The following is a 14,782-nucleotide window of genomic DNA, read 5'->3' as shown; positions in this document are numbered from 1 at the left end:
AGAGCAAAATTCTTTCAAGGCGCATGAGAGAGCAAACCAGTAACATTACAGAAAATTGAAGGAATCTCAGTCTCATCAATGGAAAGATTTTATTTTATTTCAAAGCATGCAGTCTGTGACAATACATACTGTTACTTCACATGTATATTTTTGGATTGGTAACAATTTAGATGTGATTTCCAACTTCCATGAATTACCTTAGGCCATTCAGATGAGATTTTTCAACTCCGAGTGCAGTTAGTATCTATGAAATTGAAATTCCTTTCTGTGGGTTGATACTGATGTGTATTATGATCTGCTCCTACATGCTCCAGGAATGTTCATTTTATTAACAATTATAGTAGTAGCTATCAGGTTCCAAGACAAGGTATCCTTTGCTTGGTTAGGAACAGTTTAGATAGTCTTCAAACACTGGTTTTGTTTGTTTTAGGTGCTTGACTTGGCTTGATGACATTCTTTTCTGCCGCCACAGAATCACTGTACAGAACAGACTGCAGATAGCTAATGTATTTTATTGCAGCACGGAGTGTCTCTACTTTGCTAAGCCGTTTCTCTATGTATTCCTTAGGTAGGTGATGCCTCAGTTTAGCATAACCTTCATTGACACATTTAACCCTCTGTCTTTCCCTCTCATTCCTCTTTCTGATGAATGCTGGCCCATAGGAGTACTCACTTCTGTTGTAACTGGAATGGGGCACTTGGTAGGAAAAGCCGCAGGGCTCACTGTAGAAGTTCTCTGTGATGAGATGCTCAGACATGAAAGGAAAGAATGACACATCTTCAGAGCAAGTGACCTGGTTTGGTGTTTCTGGGTACACATGAAATGTGACCAACGGGTCTGCACAGAAAGGCCTAGTGAGCTGTATGCACTGAGTGTCAGTACAGATGGACAACTTGTCCATGACGTTACAGTAGCTTTTGCCATCCATCAGGTTCTGCATTTAACCTGGAAATGCATAATTACACAACAGTTTAAACAACTCATACTGAACAAGAGAAAAAACTACTCACCTGGACTTACCAACACTCAGTAATTTTAAGATTTTTAGAAAAAAGGCCACTAAAACTTCCTAAAGGACACAGCAAACAGTTTCCTTTCCTCTCAGCTTTAGAAATAAAGATCTACCTTTATGAACCCCATGTAAGTCTACCTTGCTTCGAATCCACCAAAACTTGTATCTTTACAGACAACAGACAAACCAGGCCAACACTGAAGGCATTCTCTCCACCCAATCCTCCTTAAAAAAGTTCTGTTGATAATTCCTGTAGCAGACTCCCCACCCATACCAAAAAGTTTTCAAAGACAAAATATTTTTCTTCTCTATTCAGTTGATGTCTCACTCACTGTACTATCTTGACTAGATAGAAAACTTATCAGGGAAAGAGGGATCTCAATCTTAATTTTATGTGTGTCATGTATTAAAGCCACTCTTCATAAAAGTTTTAGAATAAGTTTAGAGATTTATTATGATCCATCCTCACTGACTGCAAGCAGTACTTGCCAACACAATACCTATCCAAAAATGCTCTTTATTTGCCATCCCCTTCCTCATCTATACATCGCTTTCTGAAACACTTAGGTCATATTACACTCTCTGTAACAGAAAAAGCACATGAACATTAACTAGGTTACTAGAAACATTGAGATTCCACTACTCACAAAACCCTTGCAAAGCTTCCAATGCTCAGACAACAGTTCTGGAACATTATTTGGATTCTCTTCATCCTTCACAAGGATACGGAGATATTTTAATGTTTTCCAATAATTTCACACCTGCCACTTTTAATAGGGAATTTTCGCTCATGAACCTATTCTAACAACATACTCCATCAAAATACATCTGTATTCAGTGTCATCTGTTTTTCTAATGAAAATGGATCTCACTACAGAAATCCTGTGAGTTAAGAATTCATTTATAGCATGCTGTGAGACAAGACAGAAAGTTACATGCATCTTAAACGGGTATTTCTGTAGGTAGGCTGACAGCATGCACAGATTCATTTTAAATTAATAAACATGCTGAAAGATCAGAGACGAATATATACACTCATTATAAAATGGAAGTAGTAGACAGTAGTAGACAGTCATCTTTCCCTTTTCTAACACAGGTTGAATTACTCTTAAAATTTTGTACTGTAGCAACTTAAAAACATTGTCAGAATGAAAAAGCCTGTTACATCACAAAAAACATTTACAGCAAAACAACTATACAGCAAGAACAAAGAATCAACACAGCCCCTCAAGATGAGATACTTGCAGCATTTATTGCTTAGTAGTGACACTTCCACTGTATAGTAGCGTTAAATAAAACAGTTATCTGTTGCCTTACTGTCTGCATATAGTGCAAAATTCAGGCATTAGAATCATCCTCCAATTAGACTAGAGACTCACCAATCTTCAGATGAAAGTAAAATCCAAGGAAACAAGACGTGCTAATTTTAAGACTGATGAATAACACCTGAAAATACCTGAATATTAAGGAAAAAAAAGTTAACATTCCAGTTTTCTTGTATCTTAATGTAATAAGTGATCATATTAAACACAACTCATATTAAAAATATGAATATTAAAAACAAATATTAAAAACAAATTTAAAACATATTAAAAATCATATTAAAAACAAATCATATTAAACACAATTAGAAAGCTACAGAAGCACTGACTAGCTGATAGAAGTGATTTACAGAAACACTGGTATTCAGTGAAGATCTGTTGCTACATACAGCAATATGTAAGTCTCTTACCTGAATCATGAAGCTTGTTCCGCTGAGTCGATGACTCCTGCAATTTATAGCCAATTGACAATACGCAAAATAGCTTACAGTTAGATCTGCTTATTTCTGGTTTGTCTTTTCTACCCACACCACAGCTATGATGACAACAAGACTTGGCATTAGGGACCAGGAATTTTGAAACTGTATTGAACAAAACAGGATCACTTGAAAAAGTAAAACAGGAATGTACTTTGTTTACTTCCTATATGCATACTGTTGCAGTTTACTAAAGTAGTATTTTCATTTATTGGAATATCACACATTACTGCCTAATTATAACAATCAGCTAGAATTTAGGTAAATACTTACCATTACAATGAACACAGAAATGTCAGTAAGAGTATGGATTAAACTAATGTTACATTTTATGGTCATCTCACAAGATCTGCTTATTTCAAGTACTTTTAAGTACACTTCTGCTTTTCTATCTCAAGCCTTCAACATTAAGCCCAAGTATTAGCCCTTACTCCCACATTTTTATGCTTTCTGGGGCAAAGAAACTGCTCAGATACCCTCTTGGGGGTTAAAAGGGAAGAGCAATGCGCTGCACTGGCCTTTGTTATTACTCTCTAGGCAAAAGCCAGGAGTCAGAAAGCCCAAAGATGCTTCACAGCACCTTTGCCTACAGCTCTTTCAAGCGGATATTACCTCATGTTAACATCACAAAGTAAGTTTTTGATACTTGGTACAAGTATTACACTTTAGCTAGAATGCCAATGCATAAACACGCATTTTCATAGCTTCCACTTTAAGAAAATGAACACTTATTTAGAAGAAATTTGTGATGTATTTGTCTCCAGATTAGAGGTGAGAACACACAGTTAGCTTAATACCCTCAAATTTAATCTTCATTATACCTGTAATTTTGGAAAATTCCGTTAGTGAATCTGCCAAAGAGCTGTAGTCAATACCAATGTTGTTATGGGGCAACTACATTTCTACACTTGAGTTACATATACAAGTACTGTCTATTTTCCATGCTACTCTGTTTCCATGTCTGTCAATTAAGAAAGCCAAAACTGTACCTGGCAATATGTAACAGTGTTCCATGTTACCATTTCCTTCAACACTGGAAATGAAAATTGTTATAATACAATAGCATAACTACACATGCCTAGCTAAATTTGAGCCAGGAATTAAAAACTTTTTTCAATTAGCAATTTGGTGAGTCACTTCCCTTATCTAAGCACTGAACAAGTTCATATTTCTACTCTGATGCATTTTCAGGTAAGTGCTTTTATATGTGGAACCTACATGCAGGGTAATGAGGGAGAAAAATGATGACATATAGATAATGCGCATCTGTTTTTCAAAAATCCATTTTAATTGTTACATTCCAAAGGGCATATATGAAAGTTAGTCATCTAGCAACTGTATACCTCTTAAGAGAAATGAGTACAGAATCACAGATAAAAAAATACACTTAACTCCCAAGATGACAGGTGCTCAAGAAAGTACGTGCCTTACACCATCAATCCAGACAAACGCATAAAGATTTTTATAATAAATATTTCATCATATATCTCCTGAGACTTTACCCATGAAAAGAAAGGGAGAAGATTGTTTTAAAGAGATATCATACACATACAATATATTAAACTATTAAAGCAAAATAGAACAAAATGCCAACACTGTCTTGATGTGCACTGCATTTGAGTTTATCTACATCACAGTAATTCAAGTATGCAGCTCAACGAGTCAGTGTCCGTTTAAGTTTTGCCTTAAATCTGCAAACATCACTTGACATACAAGCACCTTGAAAGTATGAGTGCAAGAAACCAAATGATGAATACAACCAATCAGGAGTTCATTCTCTGATGTGAAAACTACACTGCAAGATTTAGATTTCTAGTACCTAGCATTAGTCAGCAGAAAAAATCCAAGTATATTTACAAAAGGTCTTTACATAAAGTGATTAGTGAGTTGTAAGTAGTTACTGTGTTCCCAGGTACTTTTTAACCACGTAAGTAGTAGAGAGAAATATATAGTTAAAAATCACCATAAAGTCACAACTGTGAATAACGTACCACAGTGGCAAACAAAGCTACCTCACGGTTTGTTTTCTTTTCAGTTTTATCAGTAAGAGCCATTTGAAAATGCAAAGGTTTTTAGCTTCTGATTAACTAATCTTTTTAATTGCTTCCACTCTTAGTACATTCTTTCAAAGTTTAAGCACTATTTTTATTTTTTCAAATCAGTAACGAACCATTTATGAAAACCCCTTTGAAGTGGTAGGATCAGGAAGACATAAGTCAGTTCTTTCAATTAGTCTGCTTTACTTCCTTGGAGTTACTACTGAGAGACAATTAACTCAGCACAACATGACGGTCAAAAACAGATTTGCGTTGCTCTTGGACCTGTAACTTCCAGCGCTGTTGGGCATATTCCACTTTGTTCAATACATTGGCACGGCTCCGAGAACGAGCCAGCACATCATGAGCGTTTGCAAAAGGCTGGTGATCCTGGAATGACAAAAATCAATAGTTAGACCTCAGCAATTCCAACGAGCAATGAAACTGAAGGTTTTATTTTGTTGGTGTTTTTTGCTTTGGTTTTTAAGGTAAAACAAGCTATTTTAACCAGCTAGTTAGCCATGATGACAAAGCAAGTTTTTGTAGTTAAAACAGTTCTTCAACTTTTCATTCAAAGTAACATCCACTGATTTCTTCATGGCACAGTCAAACCAGTCTTGCATCCATTATTAGCTGTTGGGGACAAAAATCTAGAATAGACCCAGATGCTGGGGACCTCCTGTTAATGTCATGAAAGCGCTTCATTTAACTTCGCTTTAACCGTGAATTACAGAGTCAGTTCACTGCCACTTCTCGGCCTGTTACTGTAAGGTGGTTCAGGATGTTCAAACAAAGATCCTATGTAAAACCAACACACTCCAGTGTTTACCAAACTAAAGCCATTGTACCAAGCTGTCCAAAAGCAAAGTGTAAATACAGCTGTTTAAGTGACAGAGCTCAACAATAACTGAGGGCTTGTTTAATATTTACTCTCTCTGTTTTCCAACAGTATCTGCAAAGCTGTATTTTCTACTAGTAAATAAAATCACGTTATAAATAGTAAGAGTTGGAATTGAACTTGTTTGGTTGTCAAGATGTTTTGGACAAAGTCCAAAAGGTGGCAGAGCTAATAAAGGCTATTATCTTGAAGGAGTGACAAAAACATCCTTAAGGATTCTATTGTAAGACACTAATAAATGCTAATCTTTCTGATTAGCTCACATTTATTTCAACAGTACTTACTATGAAGTGCTCCTGTCTGATGAAAGACTTAGGTTACGCAGACGGAAAGCCTTCCTGTTTCATAGACTGGGTTTGGTTTCAGAAATTCTTTCTAAGGCTATGCCACATCTGATGTGTACTTTACCAGTAGAAACAGTGCTGCTTAAGGGCTCAGTATAAAAAGTACATTGATGCTGAGACTTCTGCACTGTTTTAGCATTTCATGTGGCTCAACACTGACATTTAACCACCAACCCCACTGCTGTTTAGAATACCTTCCCCACATTACTTTATGGCAATAACTTTCCCAAGCATGCCGATTCAACAGCTTCATAGAACTACATACAGTTAGAGAGCGATAGTCTGTATTTTCATACTACTCTAAGTCCCTCTTCAAGACAAAAATAACCTACTCACACCAGTCTTCCCCATACTAAAGCGTCTCACGGTTTCCAACAAAGTTTCATAAGTTCTTGCACTCCCTTCCTGTAGTGGTACTAAAGAAAATTTTGTTCCATTTTTATTTGAAGCCAAAAACAGTGTGCTGAAGATGGCAAAGGACAGTAAGAGACAGGAAACTATGCCCTCTCATTTGCCATTGATGAACTATTCTCCTTTTCCTCACGAAAAAGGCTTCTCTGATCTGTGAGAATGTATTACCACATTCTAATTTTCAGTTGTAATACAAAGAAATTACTTCAGCACCAGTCACTATATTCCTTCATTACAATTATTCCTTCTTGAATTTTTAGCATCAATAAATCCAAACCAGAGCAACAGAAGATGAAACCCCTCAGTGTATACTTTGCTTTTGTAACCAATTTGTATAAAATTTGATCTCTAGGGAGACTGTATTGATCATCAACATACCAGAATTCATACCTCCTATATGAGCTTACTTCCATTCCTCTGTTCCTTTGGTTAGGACAGAATCTGTGTATAGAGGCAGGGTAACAAAAGCAGTCCTCGTGACTACTTTTTAGCCCAGTGAAAAATGAAATAGTGGCTTCCACAGTCATCATACAGATTTCTGATTCCTGTGAAGACCATCCTCTCCCTTCAGGAAAAGGAATTTATACTGCCATGCAAAAAAAGCTGTTCAAAACAGTTAGGTAACAATGAATCATTCCCATCTTTACATTAACTCAAATATACAAGCAGTCAGGTGAACTCACCCCAATGTCTTCATCACTCTGTATGAGCTGTGAATGTCCAAAAAGACGTCTCTTCAGTATAGGTTCCACCAGTGTAAGGTACACCATGTACAGAAGAAGTAGGCCCAAAATAGACAGGTATATGATGATTGTAACCTGCACAACACAAACACAATTTATGCCAGAGTTGTGCCATTACATCCCCAATCTCTCAACAGGCTGCAAGGACCAAAGGAACAGTACAGACAAAGTTTGTGATGAGCCTGTTGGCCTTTAGTAGTGTCACCAGATGACTTAAAACCCATGCACAGAGAAGAGCCATCAATTTATTACATTGGCATTGCAGTTTTGGGACAGACAAATTACCTTGAAATAAAGTTTCTCTTAATGAGGCCTTATTAAAATCCTGTGTTATCTTAAAATAATTTGGTGTTATTTCACCTCAGTCAGACCACTGTTCATAAGGGGCATTAAACTAGGGTCACAGATTTAGGGGTTCCTGCATGATCTCCATTCTCTAGCACACATCTGCCGGGTTAGACTGCAAACAGTCACAGAGGCCAGTAAGAAAAATGGAAAGGAGAAAAACCAACAAAATTCTAGAATACCAAAAAGAAATAGTATAGTAGAAGAAAAGATGCACTACACAATGTATTCACACAGACTAAGGCTCAATGGTTCTAACAGGATGAGAATGTGAATAAAGAAATCCCCTGCTAGAGCAAACATGATTGATTTTGCTGATTTTGCTCTTTGTAGCTTGCCAAGATAGAAAGAAAATTTGTATCAAGCAAGATAGCTGAATAATGAGACCCTCTAAAACAGTAACAAAAATATAAAGTCCAAAGCTTGACAAAATACCCTAGAACACTCAGAATTTCAGCAAGGTATAAAGTTTAATTTCAAAACTGCAGATCTTTGATAAAGGTTTGTGAGCCTACTCCTTCTGCTATAGCTTGATGTTATCGTTATTGCTCAAAACAAATCATGAACATCTATCAAGAAAAATAAATAAATCTTAGACTGCTTTAGAAAAGTTTTCCCTTCATAAAGGGTGTTTCTCTAAAAGACCATAGATATATTTACTAATCAGTTGAAGGATTTAACATATACCAACAGAATTACATTGTTTACCTTAATTGTGACAGAACTTCTCTCTTCATATTTGCATTCACAACGTAAACAATATGCTTCTACATCAGGTCCAGGAACAGGCATAGGCTCAACCACATGAAGACAATCACTGAAGAAAGACAGGAACTGCTCAGTCAGTTCTGAGTTGGTTTTACCTTACTTTGCCCTTATGTAGGCAGTTCTCACATCTTAAGATGCATGCAGGACCGTTACATTGGCTGAGAATTCACCTTTGCTAAGTACAGCTGTTCTAAATTATAGATATTCAAGATTTTTTTTAATCGTTACTCCACTATTATTTTACTTAAACAAGAAATTCAGCTACTGACAAGTTGCTAAACAAGTTTTTAAAAACCTTCTAACTAAACACAATATTTTGACTGGAAATAAAGCTGTCAGCATAACAAATCCAAGGATTAGAATCCCAGCACACATGCATCATTTGACACTGCCATCTCAGATCAAAATAAATTCCAACTATTATGCAGTCTTTTTCTTCATACTTAAAGAGCTTTATTTGGGCCTTCCAGTATCTAAAAGAAGATTAACCTCTCCTTGGTGTTCATGAACAGAAGTTCTTTTTTCTTAACACTGGGTCTTACAGGCATTAAATAAAATTCATTGTCAGAGGAGTTATTTCTTTAAGCAATGAGATACTGAATAAATAGTGTTCAGTTTTAAGCACTGGAACTGGATGTGAAAATCTACTTTGACTTAAAGATTACAAAATATAAGACATTTCTCATGCCAAAAAGTGTGGTTGACAATATTACTGACATTCTATACCACAGCACGAAAATCCAGTTGCCATGAGACAACTCCTTCCACCAATAACTTATAATTTTTATCTTTTTGATGACTCAGGTTGGTTGTTCAGTTAATATTCTAGGCTCTCAGCAGGGCACTTAGGGAACAAAAGCATGTTTCACTTTCATCCCTGTCAACTCAATGTCAGCAGAGTCAGAAGCAGGTAATGAAACTAAATGCCTGATATGACACCAGCAGCCTATGATTTAACACTGCACTGGGCTAAATTAAAATGCTGCAAATCCACATGGCCAGATACCAGTTAATCTCTTCAGTTCTGTTTGTATTTCTTCCTCATAACTAAAACTGTTGAGTGTCACATCACAATCTCTGGAAAGGAATGGAGGGATCAATTTTTCCTTTTATTTGTCATTAGAATTACAATCTCCTCTGTGAAGGAGTGCAGTACTTAGGATGCAAAACCAAAAAATACAAGTTATGGTCTCATGAGATTGAAAGTTTACATCAATATGCTGCTTAAGTATAGAATAAAGCCTGCATTTTGCTTAGGTACAGTAGGAAGTTTGTTACTGTAAATATATCATATATTAGCATCAGCGAGTTTTTTCTTTAGTTCAGTGTTTCAATTGGAAAAGGCTGATCCTTTTCTAAAGGATGTTCCCACTCAACTGCCTCTGCCTTATCACATTCTCCCCTGTACCCACAGTAACAGCATCAAGGAGGCTAGGCTAGTCAGAAGTGCAGCTTCTGCTCAGATTTCCAGTTGATCCCACTAGTAGACAGGGTGTCTTCCCTCCCACCACGTTCATGACTACCAAGGCAGTCAGCCTCTCACACATGAAATGCCAACACATTTCCTTCAAAGTGGGTTATTTAACTCAATACCACGTACTTGCCAACACATCACTACACTTTTCTAGTGCATCATTCATCAGGACTGGACTGCCTGAAACAGTTCCATGGCTAGAATGGTGAATGCTTTTATTGGCGTCAGAGCACCCTCAGCCCACACACGCTGATGTTAGCACAAGGCCCTGTTTGCTAGTCTGTGAGGTGCGAAGAACAGTCAACTCCACTGAAAGAAATGAAACACCTAAATAAGAATATCATGATGCAGGCTCCAGGTTCAATATTAAAAATTATTTTGTTATTTTATGTCTGCACAAGCAGGCAGTAAGCAGTCATCATACTGTACATAATTCATAGAGACACTAAAAATTGATCTGGCTCTCGTGTCATGAGTGACTGATCTAAATACACAGTAACAAGTCACTTGCAAGATGCAGAAGCCCAAGTATAGCACTAAACTTATCAATCTCATTGCACATGAGCCAGCAATCAAGCCTTTTAAAAGCAGCGAGAAGGCATCTCAAATCATCAAAACCATAAAATGTTACCAGGTGGCCTCTTAAAAAATCATCTCAACAAAATGAGATTTAAGATAGGAAAATAGATTTCTGAGATTCTGTAAGCGTCAGTATCTGTCACCATAAGATTAGTGAATAGTTCAAAGGTAACGTTTCCTTCAGTCACTGCCAATCTCGATTTAAAGGGAAACGGGGTCTTTTCTGCTAGTAAGACAAACACTAACAATACCCACTGAAAAAAAAAATCTATTTCCATTTGCAGAGGAGTAATAAACAATAAAACCAGTAATGGTGCTGCTCTGAAATGCCTGCTGCAGATGCAATTCTCTCGGTATGTCTCACTATTGCAACTTAATTTGTCAGTAGGCCTAACGTTGTTAAGGTAATCATATGGGACAAAATAATACTTTAGACTAGAAAACACATTCTATGTTCATTAGCTTAGATTGAAATTTACAGCAATGTTTCTTACAATTCTTCTGTAAGTAATTTAATAAGTTAAGGCATGGCTCTGTACACATTTGTATCACTAACTTTATTCCTGTAGCTATTTCAGTGGGACTACTAAGGGGCATGAAAATTTCATAATCAAGTTGCTAACCCTCTGCTACTCAACAGACTGAAAAGTCGTTTATTAATTCTTAACGTTTCTGAAGAAGAGTCAACATATCAAAATGTACCTCACATTTTTATAGGTTGATCCAAGAATTCCTGAGTATGTCAGACATCAATGCAACTTTAAAATATGCTGTTATAAATGACTGTCATCCCTCTTTCTTCCCCAGCCCCTCAACCCTGCCCATGTACAACAGTCCTCAGCTCAAAGAGGTCTAGCAAATGCCATAGCTGGCCTAAACACTAAAATAGAGCACGCTGTTGTGACACAGAAAAGCAATACTTCTCTTTCTCGCAGGAAGCATAGGCTATTAGATGGCTCAGGCCATCTCATATAACTGCATTCTTTGGCTGTGACTCTGAGGAACAAAGCTCCAAAACAATCCCTACATGATAGCACAGGTTTCAAGACGAAAGAAGAGAGAATGCTTCTGAGTCCTAGTTCCATGCACATGCTTCCTCGCCATGATGCAATTTCTTATCACTGAACTCAAATTAAAACACCCCTTTTCACTTCTATGATAAATAAACAAGAATGTAAACAAGCAAACCGAAACAGAAGACAGAGAAAAATTAAAGATTTCAAGCCTTGTCCCTTGCTACAGCTGAATTCCGGGATACTTTTAAACGTAAAGGCTCAACACGTTAGGCAAGAAATGTAATTTCTCCTGGCATCACTACAGGACGCTCACGTATAATCACAGCAGAACACATCTTTAACCACTAAGATTCTTTATAATTTCTGATTACAAACTCACCAGTCTTTCTGTGAAACATTTTTGTTGTATATATGGCCCGAATGGTCTTTGTAAGGAGGGCAGATGCATTTACATCGGACATCCTCAGAATTCTATAACGAAAACAACATGCTTAGACCAAATCATCATATGCAGAATAGGGCGGAACACAGAAAGCATTGTGTTTATGAAATGCACAAAATGTTCAACACAAAGTACTTGCAGGTATCTTTGAATAGTCTAACTCAGGATTTCTTTCAAGTTTAATAGCTGCCTTTCACAATTACTGACACAGAAGCAACAAATGTAACAATTTGTCAAATAACACATTTTTGACAGCAAATACAATACATTCTTCACAAGAAAAATCATGCTTGGTCTTGTTTTCATGAATTATCACACATTTAGAAGTTACTCATGTTGATACACTTAACTATTCAATTTACGAAGACAGCAGTGTACACCGTGATGAGCTTAAAGCAAGAAATTCTTGAAAGAATATTAATCCCAAGTGAGGGTTGGCAAAGAAACTTTTGTGGGTAATTCTATCATCACTGCAACAAAAATAACTTTGTAAAGAAAACTATTTGACAGACTAGCACAACCTGTGGTCCTCTTGTCTTAAAGAGCAGCAGGATACAGTGCAGTAGAGAGAAAAGTACAAAACTGGAATTCCAAACAAAGGCAAAGTAAATGTGAAAAATGATAGACACTTTTAAACAAGAGACAACAGTTATACCTAGCTTATCTCTAGTTCAAGGCAACTCCTGACAGTGAAACAAAATAATTCCTTAAGAAATATTGCTAATAAACCACTATACTGAACGATCAAGTCAGAGTAACCCCAAATGGGTGCAGGTCAGCAGGAAAACCTTGACCACGCTATACACGAAATCGTTTCTGGCCTTGCTACAGGAAACTCAAATAGCAAGTTGCCGTTAAAAAGGAGAAAAATCAGACATGAAGGCGCCCTGCCAACAGGTACGCGTCTTGCTATTAAAAACCAAGGCGCTCTCCCTTAGCCAGGCAGCAGGATCACAGCGCCCTACAAAGCACCGCCGGCAGCTCCGCCGCGGCCTTCACGGCGCGCACCGCGCCGCGCCGCCCCTACGGGAACCGTTAACAACCGACGCCCCGCGCGGCTCCCCTGCGCTCACCTTGGCCTGTGCGCCCAGCCCCGCCAGCGCGGCCAGCAGCCAGCAAAGGCGCAGCCAGCCCCCGCCGCCGGCCGCCATGTCGGGCCCGGGGCGCCGCTCCGCACCGCCGCCGCCGCCGCCTAGCCCCGGCGCGCCGTCGCCATCACTTCCGCCTTCCGCCCGGCCCGCGGCGGGCGGCGTCCGCTGGCTCTCCCGGTCCGCCGCGGAACTGGGCGGCTCCGGCTGGTTCCGGGGCGAGGGGGACCGCGAGCGATGCTATGTTTAAAAAATTATGTCTTCTGTACGCGAAAACCAGGATTTTTAGTAATAGGAAGCACAATTAGGGCTAAAATATATACGAGATTTAACAAATACAAATAAAAATAAAAATAGTATAGAATAGAATCTGTTTTCATTTCAAACCATAGGTAAACATTCTCCCCTTCCAAAAGCACTCCCCAGTGTCTGACTGGGAAGAACAATAACTGAGAGTGTTAGTAATAGAAGAAGAAATAATACAATATTGTTTAGTATGTTACATTTGCGATGTACTGTTCCGAGGCTGCGCTTGGAAGATACAAAATATATGTGCAAGGGTAACATGAGAATGCACCAATTCATGATGAGGAGTAAGGAGGATTAAAAGAATGCTCAATTTGCAAGACATCTAGATAACTGGGGCTTCTTGGACTCTGGGAACTGGGTCAAACCAACCTTGCGGTTTGGACTGAGACCAAGGGCTCAGAGAGCATGCGTGAAAAGGAAAGGTTAAAAAGTTCAACTCTGATGAAGACATCTTACTTCATCCCGACGACCACCCGGACGACCACCAGAGAGTGATACGCAAGCGCAGAAGGACTGATAAGATAATTAGCATACGAAGCGAGGCTAGGTGGAGCTAGGAAATGAATATGCATAGATGAGTTGTGAAACCTAATGCATATGTAGTATCTTAGGAGATAAAAGAGAACTAAGAAAACAAATCAGACGAAGTTAGATTTGGGCAGGCATGCCCCTAACTTCCGGCGCCTAATAAAGCACCTTCATATAATCACTTTGTGGATTATGTGTCTTCATGAACGCTAACAAGAGTGTAAATTTACCTGTGTCTCACTAGGGTGATGGAGGTGCCCAAGGGTCTTCCTTTGGCCAGCATTTTCACAAACACCAGATAAAGCATCCTCAGCACAGAACAATGTTTGAGTCTTTATTTATAAAATGTGTCATGGGGCCCACTGACCCAGCCTTCCTCCCTCAGTGCTTATCACACCAAACACGTGCAGGTTGCAGGGGCTGCCACGTTCTATCCCCTTGCTACCTAAAACAGTGGAGGTGGGGGGGAGAGTGGCCCTGATGTGCCACCTTTTACCTAAGATGGCGGAGGTAGAAGGATTGCCATGTTGTGCCTCATAGTACTTAAGATGGTGGAGGTCAAAGGTTTGCCATATTGTGCCACTTTTTACCTAAGACGGTATAAATGGGAGGCTGACCATGATGTGCCACGTTTTACCTAAGATGGTGGAGGTGGTGGGAGTTGCCATCTTGTGCCCCTTTTTACCTAAAATGGCGGAGGTGTTGGGAGTTGCCATCTTGTGCCCCTTGTTACCTAAAATGGCGGAGGTGGAGGGGTTGCCCTGATGTGCCACCTTATACCTAAGATGTTGGCAGTGGAGAGGTTGCCATATTTTGCCCCTTGTTACCTAAGGTGGCAGACGTGGAAGGGTTGCCATGTTATGCATCTTGTTGCCTAAGATGTTAGAGGTAGAGGGGTTGCCGTTTTGTGCCACGTTTTACCTAAGATGGTGGAGATGGGAGGTGGCCCTGATGTGCTATGTTTTTCCTAAGATGGTGGAAAATGGGGGG

General features: G+C 38.8%; 2 protein-coding genes across 4 annotated transcripts; both read right to left on the bottom strand.

The window, feature by feature from the left end:
• Positions 1-78: 78 nt before the first annotated feature.
• On the bottom strand, positions 79-3,941 carry ASCL3 (achaete-scute family bHLH transcription factor 3). 3 transcript variants are annotated; one of them, XM_080595899.1, is made up of 3 exons: positions 2,746-3,941; positions 2,393-2,469; positions 79-946 (listed from the first exon to the last, which is right to left on the bottom strand). In XM_080595899.1, exon 3 carries the CDS (start codon positions 939-941, stop codon positions 405-407), a length of 537 nt encoding a protein of 178 aa, XP_080452025.1. In that variant the 5' UTR covers positions 942-946; positions 2,393-2,469; positions 2,746-3,941; the 3' UTR covers positions 79-404. The 3 variants fall into 3 exon arrangements, with proteins under 3 accessions (XP_080452025.1, XP_080452023.1, XP_080452024.1); XM_080595897.1 differs by having other exon boundaries at positions 1,661-3,941; XM_080595898.1 differs by having other exon boundaries at positions 2,393-3,941.
• A 137-nt stretch (positions 3,942-4,078) lies between these two features.
• Positions 4,079-13,188, bottom strand: TMEM9B (TMEM9 domain family member B). The gene is made up of 5 exons (XM_080595906.1): positions 12,941-13,188; positions 11,805-11,896; positions 8,297-8,405; positions 7,184-7,318; positions 4,079-5,237 (listed from the first exon to the last, which is right to left on the bottom strand). The coding sequence occupies exons 1-5, from the start codon at positions 13,016-13,018 to the stop codon at positions 5,082-5,084; spliced, it is 570 nt and encodes a 189-aa protein (XP_080452032.1). The 5' UTR covers positions 13,019-13,188; the 3' UTR covers positions 4,079-5,081.
• Positions 13,189-14,782: the final 1,594 nt, after the last annotated feature.

The sequence above is a fragment of the Anser brachyrhynchus genome (assembly GCF_964034855.1).
Source record: "Anser brachyrhynchus genome assembly, chromosome: 5".
In the NCBI taxonomy this organism is placed as follows: domain Eukaryota; kingdom Metazoa; phylum Chordata; class Aves; order Anseriformes; family Anatidae; genus Anser; species Anser brachyrhynchus.
This window is presented reverse-complemented; position numbering and strand designations above follow the sequence as displayed.